Source organism: Crinia signifera, chromosome 6 (genome assembly GCF_055691185.1).
Source record: "Crinia signifera chromosome 6, ASM5569118v1, whole genome shotgun sequence".
NCBI classification, from domain to species: domain Eukaryota; kingdom Metazoa; phylum Chordata; class Amphibia; order Anura; family Myobatrachidae; genus Crinia; species Crinia signifera.
Genome location: NC_139222.1, coordinates 80216355 through 80236239, shown reverse-complemented (window position 1 = coordinate 80236239; position 19885 = coordinate 80216355). Strand labels below are relative to the sequence as shown.

Here is a 19885-nt window from a genome sequence, read left to right as displayed (position 1 = left end):
TCCCCTCAGTGCTCCCCCGTGTGTACGCTGTCTCCCCTCAGTGCCCCCTGTGTGTACGCTGTCTCCCCTCAGTGCCCCCCGTGTGTACGCTGTCTCCCCTCAGTGCCCCCCGTGTGTACGCTGTCTCCCCTCAGTGCCCCCGTGTGTATGCCGTGCCCCCTTGTGTGTACGCCGTGCCCCGTGTGTATGCTGTGCTCCCCGTGTGTACGCTGTGCCCCCTTAGTGCACCCCCCATGTGTACGCTGTCCCCCCTTAGTGCACCCCCCGTGTGTACGCTGTCCCCCCTCATTGCCTCCCTGTGTGTATGCTATAGCCCCTCAGTGCCCCCCCATGTGTACGCTGCCCCCACTCAGTGCAAACCCCCCATGCCTGCACCAGTGCTTATCCCTCTGCCGGCGGGCACTTGCTTTGGGCTCTGACCATGACCCAGCTCTTTTCTGTATGCTGACCACCCTTAGTGCCCCCCTGTGTACGCTGTGCCCCACCCCTGGGTGTACGCTGTGCCCCACCCCTGGGTGTACACTGTACCCCCCATTTGTACACAGTGCCCCCTCAGAGCCCCCCGTGTGTACGCTGTGCCTTCCGTGTGTACGCTGTCTCCTGTCAGTGCCCCCCATTTGTATGCTGTGCCCCCTCAGTGCCTCCCCGTGTGTACGCTGTCCCCCCTCAGTGCCCCCATGTGTACGCTGTGCCCCCCGTGTGTATGCTGTGCCCCTATAGTGCACCCCCATGTGTATGCTGTCCCCCCTCAGTACCTCCCCATGTGTATGCTGTCCCTCCTCAGTACCTCCCTATGTGTACGCTATTGCCCCTCAGTGCCCCCCCCCCGTGTTTATGCTGTGCCCCCCCGGGTGTAGGATGTGCCCCCTCACTGCCCTTCATGTGTACGATGTGCCCCCTCATTATCCCCCCTCAGTGCCCCCTGTGTGTACGCTGTCCCCCCTCATGTGCCCCCCGTGTGTACGCTGTCGTGCCCCCCCAGGTGTATGCTGAGCCCCCTCAGTGTCCCCCCTGTCTACGCTGTCCCCCTTCAGTGCCCCCCCCCCCCGTGCCTGAACCAGTGCTGGTCCCTCTTTTCTTTGCGCTCTGACCATGACCCAGCTCTTTTCCGCCAGCTCCATCACCATCCCCCCTCCGTGTGTACATTGTACCCCCTTCCGTGTGTACGTTGTGCCCCCTTCCGTGTGTACGCTGTGCCCCCCTCCGTGTGTACGCTGTGCCCCCCTCCGTGTGTACGCTGTGCCCCCCTCCGTGTGTACGCTGTGCCCCCCTCCGTGTGTACGCTGTGCCCCCCTCCGTGTGTACGCTGTGCCCCCTCCGTGTGTACGCTGTGCCCCCCTCCGTGTGTACGCTGTGCCCCCTCCGTGTGTACGCTGTGCCCCCCTCCGTGTGTACGCTGTGCCCCCCTCCGTGTGTACGCTGTGCCCCCCTCCGTGTGTACGCTGTGCCCCCCTCCGTGTGTACGCTGTGCCCCCCTCCGTGTGTACGCTGTGCCCCCCTCCGTGTGTACGCTGTGCCCCCCTCCGTGTGTACGCTGTGCCCCCCTCCGTGTGTACGCTGTGCCCCCCCGTGTGTACGCTGTGCCCCCCTCAGTGCCCCCCGTGTGTACGCTGTGCCCCCCTCAGTGCCCCCCGTGTGTACGCTGTGTCCCCCTCAGTGCCCCCCGTGTGTACGCTGTGTCCCCCTCAGTGCCCCCCGTGTGTACGCTGTGTCCCCCTCAGTGCCCCCCGTGTGTACGATGTGTCCCCCTCAGTGCCCCCCGTGTGTACGCTGTCTCCCCTCAGTGCCCCCCGTGTGTACGCTGTCTCCCCTCAGTGCCCCCCGTGTGTACGCTGTCTCCCCTCAGTGCCCCCCGTGTGTACGCTGTGTCCCCCTCAGTGCCCCCCGTGTGTACGCTGTCTCCCCACAGTGCCCCTCGTGTGTACGCTGTGCCCCCCGTGTGTACGTTGTGCCCCCTTAGTGCACCATTCCGTGTGTGCGCTGTGCCCCCCTCCGTGTGTGCGCTGTGCCCCCCTCCGTGTGTGCGCTGTGCCCCCCTCCGTGTGTGCGCTGTGCCCCCCTCCGTGTGTGCGCTGTGCCCCCCTCCGTGTGTGCGCTGTGCCCCCCTCCGTGTGTGCGCTGTGCCCCCCTCCGTGTGTGCGCTGTGCCCCCTCCGTGTGTGCGCTGTGCCCCCTTCCGTGTGTGCGCTGTGCCCCCCTCCGTGTGTGCGCTGTGCCCCCCTCCGTGTGTGCGCTGTGCCCCCCTTCCGTATGTACGCTGTGCCCCCCTCAGTGCCCCCCGTGTGTACGCTGTGTCCCCTCAGTGCCCCCCGTGTGTACGCTGTGTCCCCTCAGTGCCCTCCGTGTGTACGCTGTGTCCCCTCAGTGCCCCCCGTGTGTACGCTGTGTCCCCTCAGTGCCCCCCGTGTGTACGCTGTGTCCCCTCAGTGCCCCCGTGTGTACGCTGTGTCCCCTCAGTGCCCCCCGTGTGTACGCTGTCTCCCCTCAGTGCCCCCCGTGTGTACGCTGTCTCCCCTCAGTGCCCCCCGTGTGTACGCTGTCTCCCCTCAGTGCCCCCCGTGTGTACGCTGTCTCCCCTCAGTGCCCCCCGTGTGTACGCTGTCTCCCCTCAGTGCCCCCGTGTGTACGCCGTGCCCCCTTGTGTGTACGCCGTGCCCCGTGTGTATGCTGTGCTCCCCGTGTGTACGCTGTGCCCCCTTAGTGCACCCCCCATGTGTACGCTGTCCCCCCTTAGTGCACCCCCCGTGTGTACGCTGTCCCCCCTCATTGCCTCCCTGTGTGTATGCTATAGCCCCTCAGTGCCCCCCCATGTGTACGCTGCCCCCACTCAGTGCAAACCCCCCATGCCTGCACCAGTGCTTATCCCTCTGCCGGCGGGCACTTGCTTTGGGCTCTGACCATGACCCAGCTCTTTTCTGTATGCTGACCACCCTTAGTGCCCCCCTGTGTACGCTGTGCCCCACCCCTGGGTGTACACTGTACCCCCCATTTGTACACAGTGCCCCCTCAGAGCCCCCCGTGTGTACGCTGTGCCTTCCGTGTGTACGCTGTCTCCTGTCAGTGCCCCCCATTTGTATGCTGTGCCCCCTCAGTGCCTCCCCGTGTGTACGCTGTCCCCCCTCAGTGCCCCCATGTGTACGCTGTGCCCCCCGTGTGTATGCTGTGCCCCTATAGTGCACCCCCATGTGTATGCTGTCCCCCCTCAGTACCTCCCCATGTGTATGCTGTCCCTCCTCAGTACCTCCCTATGTGTACGCTATTGCCCCTCAGTGCCCCCCCCCGTGTTTATGCTGTGCCCCCCCTGGTGTACGCTGTGCCCCCCCCGGGTGTAGGATGTGCCCCCTCACTGCCCTTCATGTGTACGATGTGCCCCCTCATTATCCCCCCTCAGTGCCCCCTGTGTGTACGCTGTCCCCCCTCATGTGCCCCCCGTGTGTACGCTGTCGTGCCCCCCCAGGTGTATGCTGAGCCCCCTCAGTGTCCCCCCTGTCTACGCTGTCCCCCTTCAGTGCCCCCCCCCCCCCGTGCCTGAACCAGTGCTGGTCCCTCTTTTCTTTGCGCTCTGACCATGACCCAGCTCTTTTCCGCCAGCTCCATCACCATCCTGCCTGAGCTCTAATCTTCAAGTGAGGTCTGCTGCTGCTGCTACATTCATTTATTTTAATTAATTGGGATGCCAGCACCTTAAGTTACATTAGTTTACCATTAAATGCATGTGATTTATGTATGTTTTTGTATATGAATTTATTATTATGTGTTTATAAAATATTTTTGATATTTCAATTGAACTGAGTCTTGTGCCGTTATTGTAAAGGTGGATCTACTTTAATCAAAGGTATAACTGGTAGCGCTGAGACAGCTTTCCAATTGTTTTATTTTACTACTTACAAGCTGGTTTGCTTGTTGTCATATGCGTCTTTCCTTGCCTATTAATAATTTTATTCAATATAGCGCCAGAGGTATGGTGTGACTCACTCCCTCCCTCCCTTTTTTTTTTACATTAAAATTGGTCACATTTCTCTTAGCCGTTTTTGTTCATACCCAAAACTAATTTGATCGTTGCCCAAAAGCAAAATGGCCATGGGAGAGATGCTGCACATGCGCAGTCACATGTAGCACCTCCCATGGTCTTTGCAGGGAGGACCATGGGAGGAGTTGTGCATGGTCGTGCATGCGCAGCAGCCCTCCCATGGCCATTGCTGAACAGGGCAGAGATCGACAGGAAGCCCACCACCCTGGTCACCCCATTGACTCTCCCCTTAACTCCGCCGATCCAGTCCGGAGCCCACACCACTGCCATGCCAGGAAGGGGTGGCCTGGCACTGTGTTCCCGCTCACCATCTGTGGACACCGAGGGGGGAGTGGCTGCCTGGAACTCGCTGCTGGAAGGGAAACCACCAAGTCAGACAGCGGGAGCAGATCGGTCGCCGCTCCCTGGAGGAGCCCCCAGCCTTGTGGAATTCCATGACCTGGTAGGGTCAGCGTGTCATGTATAGGTAGGCATCATTGACTCCTGTACCTCCTGGCACCTGTATACCTTGTACACACACACCCATAGCTTATCCATACATTCATACATACACACAAACACATATGTAGCCTAACCCTATCCATACATACATACATTCTCAGTTGATCCGTGACCTGGTAGAGTCAGCGTGTCATGTATATGTAAGGATAGGTATCATTGACTGTGTGTGTGTACAAGGTTTAAAACGCAGGTACCAAACACACACACCCATAGCCTAACCCTATCTATACACACACACACAGCCTAACACTACCCGTTGCCAGGGGTGTGTTATTGTTAAACGTTTAAATAAATCCAATGTTTATTCTTAGTGAAATTTTAGATTTCTGAATTAAAATAATAAATTGAAAAAAAGCTATGAAATTCCATTGACAAAAAACCTTACGGTTTCACATGTCCCATTAAGGCTTCTTACACGTGATCTGGCATTTCAGAAACCTGTTGTAACTCTTCCACTCAAACGCCAAAAAGCAATGAAATTCCGATCATTAAGGCTGACGCCTTAATGAACGTGTTCCTTGCGCAATACAGATATGGTACGCCATCACAGCCTGTGGGTAAGTGCAGATTCAGCACTCTCACAGAGTGAGATTGCTGTCACTCACACAATGGTGGAGCTGCTAATTCACAGATTTGTGTGCTCATTGGAATACACACATGCAGTCTATGCAACTGAAGGTCTGGGCAGTTATGTGGCGCACTCATCCTAATAAATACCTGCAATCATCTAACACTGTCTATCCCACTGAGTTATTAGAACTATACCACTGGGGTCCAACATCTCACACTCACTACCTACTACCCATTTCATTTAGTATTCACATGCAGTTACCACAAACATCTTGCATAATTGCAAAAACTTTTAATACTCCAACTACTATGCAGCTACACTTTCTTCTCCTACAGTATATGCCTCCATGTAGCTCTGTCTTCCCCAATCCTTACTGCTTTGTGTTCTCGTATCTATGCTTATCTGTATTCCCTCATCCACGCCAATGTGTATTCCCCCACCTGTGCTGCCCTGTCTTTCCACATCAATGCCACTCTGTTTCCTTCTATCTGTGCCACTGGCTTCCCCTCTATTAGTGATACTGTCTCCCTCTCCATCCAGGCTGCTCTGTCCCCTCATCCATGCCACAGTTTCCTTCCATCTGTGCTGCTGTCTCCTCTCTCCATCTGTTTTACTGTTTTCCCTTCATCATCTTTGCTCTGCCACCCATCCACACTCCTCTGTCTACCCACCATCCCTGCTACGTTCTTTTTCCTATCTGGGCCACCTTTAATTGTTCCACTGTTTCCCACCTACTCGCATCACTCTGTCTTATCTCCCCCAATCTGTGCCACTGTTTTCCACCCATCTGCTTTGTTATTCCCCCATCAGTGCTGCTTAGCCTTTCCATTATCTACACATTTCTATTCCTCCCCATCCACATGACACTTTCTCCTCCCCCAATCAACACCGCTTTTACCCCATAACCTCAGCTCTCTTTTGCTCAGACATTCAGTTGCATAGACTGCATGTGTGTATTCCAATGAGCACACAAATCTGTGAATTAGCAGCTCCACCATTGTGTGAGTGACAGCAATCTCACTCTGTGAGAGTGCTGAATCTGCACTTACCCACAGGCTGTGATGGCGTACCATATCTGTATTGCGCAAGGAACACGTTCATTAAGGCGTCAGCCTTAATGATCGGAATTTCATTGCTTTTTGGCGTTTGAGTGGAAGAGTTACAACAGGTTTCTGAAATGCCAGATCACGTGTAAGAAGCCTTAATGGGACATGTGAAACCGTAAGGTTTTTTGTCAATGGAATATATATATATATATATATATATATATATATATATATATATATATATATATATATAAAAGAGAAGTGGTGTGAGAAGAAGTGAGCGATGCCACCGCACTGCACCATGTGTTCCTCGAATCTCCGCCAGCGCTGTTTCTGCCGGGCATCAGAGTCGGTCTTCCTTATGACGGCTCACGTGCTTCAGAAAGGTCCATAGGAGGAGCTGCGCGCAGGCACACACCGCGCAGCAGCCCTCCCATGGCCAAAACACAGGGAGAGGCTCAGAGGTGTAAGTAGGACTTTATGGGCCCCATAGCAAAAATTTTAAAGGCCCCCCTATGGGGTGAGAGAAGGAAGGCAAGGGGGGTGCTCTGTTATTCCCTGCCCACCAAGTACTAGCAGTAGGGGCTCCTGTGCCCTGAAGCTGGCTCCTGTGGTGGTGGGGATGTGCTAAAGGTGGGGCAAGAGAGGGGAGAGAGATGACACAGAGAGGGGGAGTGAGAGAGAGGCAGGTGGATAGAGAGCAAGAGAGGGGATGTGGGTGCAGAGGGGATGAGAGGAGGAGTGAGAATGGGGAGGCAGGGCAGGGGAGAGAGAGAACAGGTGTTAGAAATGGGTTGGCATAGAATTTGGTCAGTCTCCCTCCCTAGTACAAGCTGTGCTGTGACAGGTCTCCTGGACTCCAGTTGTTACCTGCATTGTTAATGTCTTCTTTGCGCTGGCTCCCGCTGCAGCTGGTCTCTGCCTCAGCTCCCATAGCAACTGGTGGTCCCTCAGCCTAGGCTCCCCCAGCAGCTGGTCTCCTCTGTCCCAGCTCCCCCAGTATTTAGATGCTGGGGTGCTCCCTGAGGGGCACGGACAGGCGCTACCACGGGTGCTGAGCCAAGAGCAGCCACTTAATATAGGGGTTGTCAGCCCCAAAATGTCAAAATACAAAAGAAAGAAAGTGGCGCTGATAATGATGAAATAATCAAAAAATAAATTTAATGTTATTTAAAACGACATAGCATGTAGCAATTGTATACAAAATTATCCTAAAACATATACAATGAAAAAATACATGTAACAATAAAATAATAATATAATAAAACAATCTAGCTGGACCAGAAGCTGGATATGTGTCGACCCAATGAGTACAGTTCAGAAAGGATTTTTAGTTAATTGGAGGTTCAAATAACCCTGTGGGCTGATAGTTACCACTGGTGGCCGTTGTCATCAATTTCAGGAATTTTATAATGGTCCTCAAATAGGTGCGACTGTGGGACCTCTGAGGGTCCAAAACCCCTTAGGTGTGGTGGGTTGCCGATGGATGGCTATAGATGTCTCCAACGTCGCTAGAGGCTCCAAATAGAATGGTGATGACCATAGGCAGGTGTCCTCAGGGTTGGTGGCTTAAGACCGGCTGGTCAATGATCTCAATCGTGTGAGGCCAACCTTGATTCCTGCTGGAAGTTCTGGTTAGCGTTGTGCCAGAAATGGTGCCCTGCTGCTGCAATGTGCAAAAGTGGAAGGGCTCCTACCTTTGAAAAAGCTGCACCTCTACAAGCAGCGAAACGCGTCAGGTTTTACCTGGACCAGGACAAGCTGATCCCTATTTGTGACCCTTCATTCAGGACTCTCTATACCCTGGGCCGCTCATCTCCACCCCAAGAGCCCTTCCACTTTTGCACATTGCAGCAGCAGGGCACCATTTCTGGCACAACGCTAACCAGAACTTCCAGCAGGAATCAAGGTTGGCCTCACACGATTGAGATCATTGACCAGCCGGTCTTAAGCCACCAACCCTGAGGACACCTGCCTATGGTCATCACCATTCTATTTGGAGCCTCTAGCGACGTTGGAGACATCTATAGCCATCCATCGGCAACCCACCACACCTAAGGGGTTTTGGACCCTCAGAGGTCCCACAGTCGCACCTATTTGAGGACCATTATAAAATTCCTGAAATTGATGATAACGGCCACGAGTGGTAACTATCAGCCCAGAGGGTTATTTGAACCTCCAATTAACTGAAAATCCTTTCTGAACTGTACTCATTGGGTCGACACATATCCAGCTTCTGGTCCAGCTAGATTGTTTTATTATATTATTATTTTATTGTTACATGTATTTTTTCATTGTATATGTTTTAGGATAATTTTGTATACAATTGCTACATGCTATGTCGTTTTAAATAACATTAAATTTATTTTTTGATTATTTCATCATTATCAGCGCCACTTTCTTTCTTTTGTATTCCCCCAGTATTTAGTCTATTCTGCCCCAGCACTGATGGTCCTCAGCAGCTCCGTCGCTCTGTGTCAGCTCCCACAGTGGCTAGTCCCCCAGCGGTGGCTACCCCAGTACGCAGCATCCACAGCAGCTGCTTTCTTCTGAGTCCTCAGCCCTGCCCCTGGCTGTATCTGCGGTCCGCCTGTTGCCAGCTCCCCGCTGTGTCCGGGAGTCGGGAGATGTACTGCTGTTTAAAATTCACATCTCCCGCTGGACCGCAAGCCAATAGGCGCTCGCGGTCCAGCAGCCATCAGTTGCTTGGCTGCTGGACTGCAAGCGCCCATTGGCTAGCGGTCCAGCGGGAGGCATGCATTTTACATAGCACATCTCTCCCGGACACAGCGGGGAGTGGGCGGGGGAGCGGGGGAGCTGGCGGGCGAGCTGGCAGTACTGGCACAGCTCCGGCGCCATGCCATCTTCCTGCGCTCCGCCCTTGCTACACCTCTGTGTATATATGCAAGAGGCAGTGTATGTACAATATAGCCTCGGCAAGCCTAATAATATACCGACATAAGTGTTTAAAAGAGACAGAAAAAGAAGAGATTTGTAGGCAGAGACCGAGTGTATGAGTGAGAGAAAGAATTATGCAAATATAAGATGGATGAGCTAAATAAAAGTCGTCGCCACCCCCCCCCAAGCCCCAGCTAAGAGTACTACTAAAGGAAAATAGTTTAAAAACAAAATATCTGCTCAGTGCGGTGGACTTCTTTGTGGGACGGAATTAAAATTATGGCAACTAATCACAGCTCTTGCACAGTGTGCAGCGGACTGTACTTATGGAGAGCAGCTGCCAGGAGGGGCTGTTCAGCTGGGGGGCCCCAGAGAAAAAACAGTGTATGAGGCACAAACATTTCTGTTGCCAGCCCTGGGCACGCACTGTCCCCATTTCTGGTATATGTGTGTATTGAGGAAATATTTATTCTGAAGCCCATATACATAAATAAGTCACCTTCTATTTAGTTTGCATTGATGCCCAGTTGGTGGTGGTAAACATGCCCCTTCAATGGTGCACCCCCTAATGAAATGGTCTGTGCACACCTACATTATCCCAAAACTCATGGTCACAAGCAAGCACTTTCAACAATCCGATGTCAACTATTATCAACTACTATTTAAATAGTCATAAATGCATTTTAATTCACGAAGAATTGAAACATTGGAATTATTTTGGCTGCCTCTTCAAATGTACAGTATATTGAATTGGCTCATATACTTTATTTTCCAGGAGTCAAGGGAGAGAAAGGGTACAGCGCTGGAGACTCAGGTGTGTTGGGTACTGATAGTATAATAATACTGTCTCGTATGTGCATGCAGAACAACATTTTTGGTACTTATGTATTATCTGGGCTCCCATGTTAAATGCACCCCATTTTTTCATACCCCTACTATCCAACTACGCATGGAGTTGATTTTATATAGTGTGGCGAGCGCAGCGAGCCACTGTGCCCGAAGCGTGGCGAGCGCAGCGAGCCCCGCGAGGGGACACGGTCTCATAAGAAAAACGGGAGCCCAGATATTACATAAGTACCACATTTTTTTTTAAAGAATGAAGATACATTTTGAAAACTTCAATTTGAGAATATAGCCCATGGTAGTTTGTTCTTTTGTGCATTCAAATCCATAAGAATAAGTACAATATACACATATACACAGTACATTCTTTCCAATCAGGTGTTAAAGTGTGAGTGTGAAGGAAGGAGGGGGGGGGGGGGGACAGGGTGGAACTGGTTTCCACTACTTGTGATAGTAGGGGTAACTCCATTCCACCCCCGACATGTACAGTAATTCCAACAGAAAAGTCTGTCCCACCAGCGGTTTCCTTTTCTGGCCAGGCGAATGTGATGTCATGCCATCACCGCCAATGAAGTGAAGAAGAGAGGAGGGGATGCTACTGGAGGGACAGAACAGATATGTGTATAAATAACACTTACTGTGGCAATTTTGTTTAAGGGGTACTACTGCTGTGGGCCTTATGTTTAAGCAACACTACTGTCTGGCATACATGTTTAAGGAGTACTACTGTGTAGCGTAACTTGTATAGGGGCACTACTTTGTGGAGGAATATGCAGTGCAATGTGCTACTCTGTGGCACCATTTGAATTGGGGGTACTATTGTGAGACCACTGTCCCTTTTTGAGATGTAGGTCATAACGCTTGAGAAAGAGGGTACAAATTTAGTATTTCGCAGGGGTGCCAAAAACCCCAGCACTTGCTCGGGGTCTGCCTAAAGGGGGAAGAGGGGGGGGGGTAGTTAGTGGCAGGGCAAATGAGTTCCACCACCACTCCAGGACCACTTTAAGCCCTGATTTGAATGTATAAGTATTGTTCTTTGTAAATGAACCTAAAGTAATTTCATGGATCCTGATGCTTAGTAAGCAGATTATTGCTAATACTTACACTCCCTTATCAGAACATTTCCGCATGCTTAGTGCAATTCTCTATGTGATAGTTCTTAGCTTTATATTAATAATATAAGACTTTTTTCTGTTATTTTAAATGTACATTCTTCTTTGCATCAAATACGGAGACTAAATAGCCTTGAGGTTCCATCAGAATTCAAATTCTTATATAATGGAAGTTATTCAAGAGGAAACTCTTGCTTATTTTTGTTCCTAGGCATAGAGATGTGAGCAAATGTTAACAAGGTTTTCCCTCCCATAATTATCTGCAAGTACAAAATTTGAGGTTCTACCACATCAAAAGTGTACAGATTTAGCAGCTCTCCTTAGAGCTGCTCCTGGCGATTCAATCACCATCCAACACCTTGCGCCATCCGCAGAAGGTGAAGCGTGTGCTTGAGACGCTTGCACGCCCCATTTTGATGTAGCCCTCTGCCGGCTCCCTGCTGCTCCCCCGTTGTGGCCTGCAGCCTCCACTAACCCTGCCAATCTCCCTGAAGCAGAGAGGGGCAGGGAGTCTGCTCCCCGCTGCCGAGTGACTGGGATGCACAAGCGTGTGAGACTCTTGCGTGTCCCTATCAGATGAAGCGCCTTTCAGCCTGCCTGGCAATTCCCTGAGCTGGCCGAGAGGCGCTCCCATCTGTATCTAAATAATTTTCCAAAATGTTTTTAGTATTATAGATTGACACAATAATTTGAAACAGTATAATTATTGCATTATTGATGTTACTCTATACACGCATAGTTAATTACAGTTAAAAATAAACCACAAATGCTAGACTAATTTATAGATGGCTTTACTTTTACAGTATTATTTGTAAATCTGCAACAAAAGCTAACATCTCTTGAAGTGCAATTACGTAATTTGCAGTCCAACATAGCTGTACAGAGAAAAGGTTAGTATGATCCTTTTGATAGGTATTGGCGTGTAATGTGGGATATAGGTATAGGCATCATAGTGTTGTACATTGTGTGACATTGTGTTTTTTTTTTTGTTCCAAATATGTCTCTTATTATTTTTATACCCACCCCCTTAACATTGGTTGGTTCCTACTGACCCACCGAGACAGCAGGTAGACTGAATGGCTCCCACACAACATGGACTACCTAATAAACAAAGCAAAGGTTCCTTACATTGGGGATTTAGCCTCTCATATGGTATCAAAATAATCTTTTGGCCTAACAGCAAATGAATTTCAATGGGAATAAAGGGAGACGTTGAAGAAAGTGGGACTTACATTGGGCAGAATAAATTGAGTTCTTTCTCTCTTAAGGAACTCTGCGTGGGTAAGATCTGTACTAGGGAGGGAATTTGATGATTAGCTTGGCATTTATTTAAATTATTATTAATTGTAATTATTTTATTGCTACCATAAAATATAAAACATATACAGTTGTATGTTACCTGTTGTCATGTTTGTGTGAGCCTGAGCCTTAATGTTCCCTATCTTACAAAGTTGTAACAATTGCCTAGCACTGGGCATCACTGAATACCCCTGCATTGTCACAGTTGATATACTTTACACTTACTCTGCTCCGGCTGGTCATGGGTTAGGCATACGTACCAATGGGTACCCTCTATACTCAGGAGTGTAATTACATGAGTGATGTGGTAGCGCCAGTGCACTGCAGTGCAGAAAGAATTGGGTGCCAGGCCATCTCATCACACAGGGTTATCCCATAAAAAAGCATTTGCTTAATTCCTCCTTCTCATCCAGTACACACTTGTAATTGTTACATCTATTTGCATCAGTCCAGCACTTCCCCCGATGGCAGCATAAACAATAATGGGACAGCAGTACATTACATATCCTGGGCTCAATAGTGTCGCAGCAGCAAACTGGAACGCTCTTTGGTGCTATCTCTCTCTGGGGATTTTCTCAGTCTATCTAAATGGATACCTCATGGAAATTACTCGATGGGTGGCCTTTAACATGCTGTGTGACTTACAAAAACTCACCCAGATCCACCTCTCGCATGACTCACACCTTTTCACAATCTTCTGCGGTACCCCAAAAGATGGGGATTCCCCTTGTTCTTTCCACTGAACGCTGCACACTGCTACTCTCCCACTGCGGTTTCCATCTCGCTCTTCATAGCAATACCCACACGCTGCCCTATAATGCCAGGGACCAAGGAAACCAATTTTGCCTATTCCATGTCCCCAGCCTCTCTCCCCTGGACACAAGCCTCTGCTTCCCATTTCTTTTAAGCTCTCACTGACCAACTGCACGTGCTTACTGTTCTACCCCTATATGTGGAAGGATCTGGAAGAACTGGTTTAGACCATACACTCCCACACTCACTGATAAGGCTGAATGGTTTTTACAAATTTTCAGTATATGTTAAAAAATGCTGTTCCAGTATGCCACATAGAGAACCCTGTTTCTATCACCCAGGTACATTTCTTAAGCACCTGCAAAAGTGCCCCAGCAATCATCCTTAGTACAAAGTATACAACAATATTTTTCTCAGCTCCACTGCGCTCTCTATAATCGCTGCCTGGTTCCTTGTCCAAGGAGCACCACTCCTTAATACACACAACCAAGAAAAGAAGAACAATAAACCGGCCCTGATAAATCAATGGTGACTTGTAGTACTATGGGTAGATGTCCTCTTTAATAACCAGAAATTCTACTGGGATCCCAGAGGGTATTGGAACACACTGACCTGAGTGTGGGTCCCTATGTACACATAGCGTTTTCTTTATCCACAATTCCTTATTCCACCACTCCACATGTATGTTTTTTTTGGTGTCACAATTGATATCAAAACTGACCTGGGAACTGGTCCCTATATTCACGTAAAGGTATCTTTGGATAAAGCGTATCCGCCAATAGACTCCAAAATCAACCAGCAGTACACACCATTCACATTTGGAAATAAACTGACCTGTATGTAGGTCCCTATGTTCACATAGCATGTCCTTTAATCGCTCCCTCCTCCTTGAACCAAAGTATGGGAGGTAGAAGGATTTTCTCTAAAACAAGTTTTATTCCCAGATAGGTAAAAATGCCGATTTTTAATTGTATAGTCACCCATGGGTGACTTCATACCCCCACTATCCAACTACGCATGGAGTTGATTCTATATAGGGTGGCGAGCCCCGTGAGGGGACGTGGATTACTTTACATGTATTCTGCGTCCGCTCGCCACGCTTCGGGCACGGGGGCTCGCTGCGCTCGCCACACTATATAAAATCAACTCCATGTGTAGTTGGATAGTGGGGGTTTGAAATCACCCATGGTTGACTATACAATTAAAAATCGGGTCTTTACAATGAAAAATCGGACGCCCAGATATTACATAAGTACCAAATTTTGGACCAATTTATTATTATAGTCTGTTTTTATTGCCCAAATGTTGTTCCATTTTCGGCCAATACAGCATGGGATCTGGGATAATTATCATTACCCAACTGAGGTTAATATTGTGGATAATGCTCCGATTGAGGCACGCAAAGCATAATTCCTCTGTCGGCATCAGGGGCTAATTTGATAGACTGAGCGAATCAATTATCTGCAGTCCGAACCGTGGCGAGCGCAGCGAGCCCCGCGAGAGGATGCAGAATACAAGTAAAGTAATCCGCGTCCGCTCGCCACCCTATATAGAATCAACTCCATGCGTAGTTGAATAGTGGGGGTATGAAATTACCCATGGGTGACTATACAATGAAAAATCGGGTCTTTACAATGAAAAATCGCATCGCATCGTATGCCTTAAGTAGTGGCATGCAATGAAAAAATCGGGCGCCCAGATAATACATAAGTACCCAAAATTTTTATAAGCCGAAAGATTAATGCATGTCATTTACTAGTAGTAGTACGTTTATTTATAAGGCGCCGCAAAGTGTCCGTAGCGCCGTACATAGCAAACAAAAAACAAATGACAAGGTAACGTACAGGGTGTGTTGAAAAATACAGTATAAATAGGGGTAAAGCTGGTAGAAATAAAATCAGCATCAGTTCAGAAGTAGGTGTCAAAATTGTCGAGGAGACTGAAGAAGTAGAGGAAGGGAAGAACAGGACAGGAGGACAGGTGAGGTAAAGAGGTAGGGTGAGTACGTGAGGCAGGAGGACCCTGCTTATAAGAGTTAACATACTAAAAATAGGTGGGTGGACGAACGAAAAACAACAGGATAAGTAGGAATGGAGGGGAACGGAGGCAGGATAGGAGGATCAAAAGAGGTTAGGAGGAGGGATAGGCTAGTTGAAAAAAGTGGGTTTTGAGGGAGCGCATGAATGAGGTAAGGGAATCAGAAAGCCTGATGGGTGGCGGGAGGTTGTTCCAGTGCAGGGGGGCAGCGCGAGAGAAGTCTTTGACACGGGAGTGGGAGGAGGTGATTAGGTGGAGCGAAGAGGACGGGAGGGAGTGTGGATAGAGATCAGTGAAGAGAGGTAAGGAGCGGTGGAGGAGGAGAGAGTCTTGTAGGTGGTGGTGAGGAGTTTAAAGAGAACTCGGAAAGGAATGGGGAGCCAGTGAAGAGATAGACAGAGGGGGGAGGCGGAGGTAGAGCGGCGGGAGAGGAAGATGAGCCTAGCGGCAGCGTTAAGAATGGTTTGGAGAGGTGCGAGGTGGGTGAGAGGTAGCCCAGAGAGAAGGATGTTGCAGTAGTCAAGGCGGGAGATGACAAGAGAGTGAATGAGAATTTTGGTCGCGTCAGTGGAGAGGAATGGTCTGATGCGTGAGATGTTGCGTAGGTGAAAGTGGCAAGACTGTGAGAGAGCACGAATGTGGGGGGTGAAAGAGAGGGAGTAGTCAATGATGACACCGAGGCAGCGCGTTTGGTCGGTGGAGGTGATCTCGGTTTCACCAATGCTGATGGAGATAGTGGGAGAAGAGGGGATGTTCGGGGGATGGAAGATTAGAAGTTTAGTTTTACTACCCCCCTCACCATCACACAGCACTTTGGAATGCACATCATTTGTTCTAAGTTTTTTAAAACATATTTTCATTAAGTGTGCTGCTTTATTGTATGTTAATAGCAATGTTCTATGTATTTCAGCCTTGTTGTTTTCTAGAGGAGCCAGTTACAAAGATAAAATGTATTTTACAAGTGGTAAGGTAGTTTCATATGAGGAGTCAATTGAAATATGTTCGATGGCTGGTGGTAAGATGGCAACACCACGGAATGCTGAGGAGAACAAAGCAATTTTCGATTTTATCCTACAATTCAACACATATGCCTACCTGGGAATTACGGACGAAAAAACAGAAGGTACTTTTAGGTACCAAAATGGAGAAGTAATCAAATATTCAAACTGGAATGATTGGGAACCTAATCAGAAAGGAGATGAGGATTGTGTGGAAATGACTTTGACTGGAAAGTGGAATGACGAAAAGTGTTATAAACAACGATTAAATATTTGTGAATTTTCCTAAAAACCAAAACTTTGAATAACCAATAAAGCAGTGGCATAACAATAGCCCCGCAGACCCTGCGGTGGCGGGGAGGCGCTTTATTGGTGTGGGCACCGGGGTCTGCGGGGCTATTGTAATGCCGCTGCCGGGAGCTCACCTGTGATCGGAGCCCGGGACATGCAGAAGATTTTTCTGTGGTCCCCGCTCCCCTGTCCCTCCTGGCTTCTGCTTCTAATCTAAACGGACTATCACAAAATGTCCACCCCCATACAGCAGAAAACTGTCTGTTGTATCGGGGCGGACATTTTGTGACGGTCCATTTTCATTAGACACTGGAGCCAGGACGGAGCAGACTAGATATGGGCAAAACGGGTCACTAAAGAGAGCTGGGATCCAGCAGATCAGTCCGTGAAAAGATACGTATCTTATACATAGATCAACGGTTCACTTTGAAAGAAGGGGTAATTTGATAATATTGAAGCATAATTTGTTTTACAATCATTTATTGCCATTTATTTTTTACTTTTTTTATTTTTAAAACAGTGAGATGAACAAATAAGAACATACACAATTGAGTAAAACACTGATCGATGGCTGGGTGCAGAATCACCATCTATGGCAAACATCAATGGTGTCTGCACCGATAGCCATCCCTAGCAGCATCAGCCTTGTTATACTTTCTTTTGCTTGCCGTCGCAGCACTGTACGAAGTCTCCATAGTTAGTACATCTCAGCTGCCACAGGTGGCAGTGCTGAGCTCAGGCAAATGCATTGTAATGAAAAACGAAACAAAGTAAAAGAATGACGGTTCACCTCTTTGGGATCGGTAGCTCCCTCAGTCTTTTATGGGATCCGTCCAAAAGACCTGCTTCATTTGCGAACAACCCATCTCTAGAGCGTACAGGGGAGCCGGGACCACAGACAAATCTTCTAATCTTCTGTGGGTCCCGGGCTCCAACCACAGGTGAGCTCACAGCACCTGTGTGGGGATTACCTGCGTGGGGGGGGGGTTAACTGTGGGTTAACTGCGGGGGTGGGGGGGACCTGCAGAGATTTGGGGGGAGCAAAATGTTTAGTTACGCTACTGCAATAAAGCCTATTAATAATTTTACGTTTCAAAACTCTTTCCTGTTATTAGTATGGTTTTATAATTCCATCATATATTTTTATTTGGTGCATCTATAGTTACACCAAAAGTTAAGTTCACCATAAATATATCTAAGTAACCAAAAGCAACACATTTTATATTTGTTTCTACAGACCACTATGGGATCACTTAAAATATTTTTAATGTTAGAAAGAATGAATAACCACACACGGGTACTACCAGAAAGGCAGTGTGAATTTACCATAGAACAAGTCACCCAAAGCTTGCCAAAAGGACAAAACATAAAATAAATATGCCGGCATCCAGGGGTGGGCTGGGCCGGGGGGCAGGATGCCATGTGCCCCCCGGGCTGCTCAAACGAATTGTATGCGGGCCACCTGGTTCGGTGGCTGCAGCAACGGCTAAGTGCTGACCAGTTTCGGACTGGTCTCCATAAACATGGCCGCCGGCCTCCTGCACTAGACATGTCTTCAGTGCAGGAGGCCGGCGGCCATGTTTATGGAGACCAGTGGGGCTGTGCGCTCTCTGCGTTCCAGCTTACTTCAGTTGAACAGGTCCAGCCTGCACTGCAGCCCGCCTACAGTAGGTGTCCAACTCCGATGTCAAGATCAGGTAAGAGGGAGTAGGGAGCAGCCTGTGGGTCCTGTTATTACACAGGGGCCCTTATTCTGATCGGTGCAGATATATCCGCGTGCGTTCGGCCCGCCGATGTTTTGTGTCTGCGCATGTGCAGAGACGTCTCTGCGCATGTGCGAGCGGGGCGTACGGCGAAATTCCGCATGATATGTGAACACTCCGAACAGGGGGTGGAGAGGGGCGTGAAGGGCTATTTGGGCTCATTACCATATGCATACGCCCCGCGTTTCATGGGAGTTCCCATGAAAACGCTGGGCGTACGTATGGTAATGCGGCCGTGACGCACATGTAGGGGGCGGACATATGACATCGCCGGATGTCAGCTGCCCGCCCTGATCTCTGCTTTTGCACGGAAAAATGTCCGTGTGGTCTGAGGTTGCGGGTGCTGGTGGAGCACTCGGTCCTGCATTCGATGGTCTGCGACCATCGAATGATGGGGGAGGTTCCCTTAGATGGAGGAGGCGTATTCCGTGAAAAATACACGTGCGGTCCGTTCGGACAGCTTCTTACCGCATACGGACGGAGTTGGCGATCCGTATGGAAGGCGGGGTTTCGCACGCACGGTCCTGGCCGCATAATCGGCTCCGACCGCACTGATCAGAATAAGGGCCAGGGAGAGCAGCCTGTATTATATTATTATTATACATGGGGGAGGAGCCTGTCGAGTCCTGTTATGCAGGGGGAGCAGCCTGTGGGGTCCCATTATTACACAGGGAGAGCAGCCTGTAATGTCCCATTATTATACATGGGGGAGGAGCCTGTCGAGTCCTGTTATACAGGTGGAGCAGTCTGTGGGGTCCTATTATACAAGGGGAGTAGCCTGTTGTGTCTTTTATATAGGGGGCAGCCTGTGGTGTAATTTTATTACACAGGGGGGAGCAGCCTGTGGGGGCTCGTTATTATACAGGGGGAGTAGCCTGTGGGGTCCTGTTATACAGGGGGGGAAGCCTGTCGGTCCTGTTATTATACAGGGGAGCAGCCTCTGGGGTCCAGCTATTATTATGCAGGGGGAGCAGCCACTGGGGTCCTGTTATTATACAGGGGGAGCAGCCTGTGGTGTCCTGTTATACAGGGAGAGCAGCCTCTAGGGTCCAGTTATTATTATTATTATTATTATGCAGGGGGAGCAGCCTGTGGGGTCCTGTTATTTTACAGGAGGAGCAGCCTATGGTGTCCTGTTATACAGGGAGAGCAGCTCTGGGGTCCAGTTATTATTATTATTATTATTATTATTATTATTATTATTATGCAGAGGTGCAGCCTGTGGAGTCCTGTTATTATACAGGGGGAGCAGCCTGTAGTATACTTTTATTATACAGGGGGAGCAGCCTGTGGGTTTCTGTTATTCTACAGGGGGAGTAGCCTGTGGTGTCCTGATATTATACAGGGGAGCAGCCTGTGGTGTCCTTTTAATACACAGGGAGAGCAGCCTGTATTGTCCCATTATTATACATGGGGGAGGAGCCTGTCGAGTCCTGTTATACAGGGGGAGCAGCCTGTGGGGTCCCGTTATTACACAGGGAGAGAAGCCTGTAATGTCCCATTATTATACATGGGGGAGGAGCCTGTCGGGTCCTGTTATACAGGGGGAGCAGTCTGTGGGGTCCTATTATACAAGGGGAGTAGCCTGTTGTGTCTTTTATATAGGGGGGCAGCCTGTGTCGTACTTTTATTACACAGGGGGGAGCAGCCTGTGGGGCCTCGTTATTATACAGGGGGAGCAGCCTGTGTGGTCCTGTTATACAGGGGGAGCAGTATGTAGGGTCCTTTTATACAGTGGGAGCAG

The 19885-nt window shown here is 49.5% G+C and overlaps 1 protein-coding gene across 1 annotated transcript in view; it reads left to right on the top strand.

Moving 5' to 3' along the window:
• Window positions 1-16376, top strand: part of LOC146009609 (pulmonary surfactant-associated protein D-like) — a 32148-nt gene extending 15772 nt beyond the window's left edge. Inside the window, exons 2-4 of the mRNA XM_083150057.1 lie at window positions 9821-9859; window positions 11804-11890; window positions 16000-16376. Coding sequence (XP_083006183.1) covers window positions 9821-9859; window positions 11804-11890; window positions 16000-16376 — 503 coding nt within the window. The remainder of the gene's footprint in view (window positions 1-9820; window positions 9860-11803; window positions 11891-15999) is intronic.
• Window positions 16377-19885: the final 3509 nt, after the last annotated feature.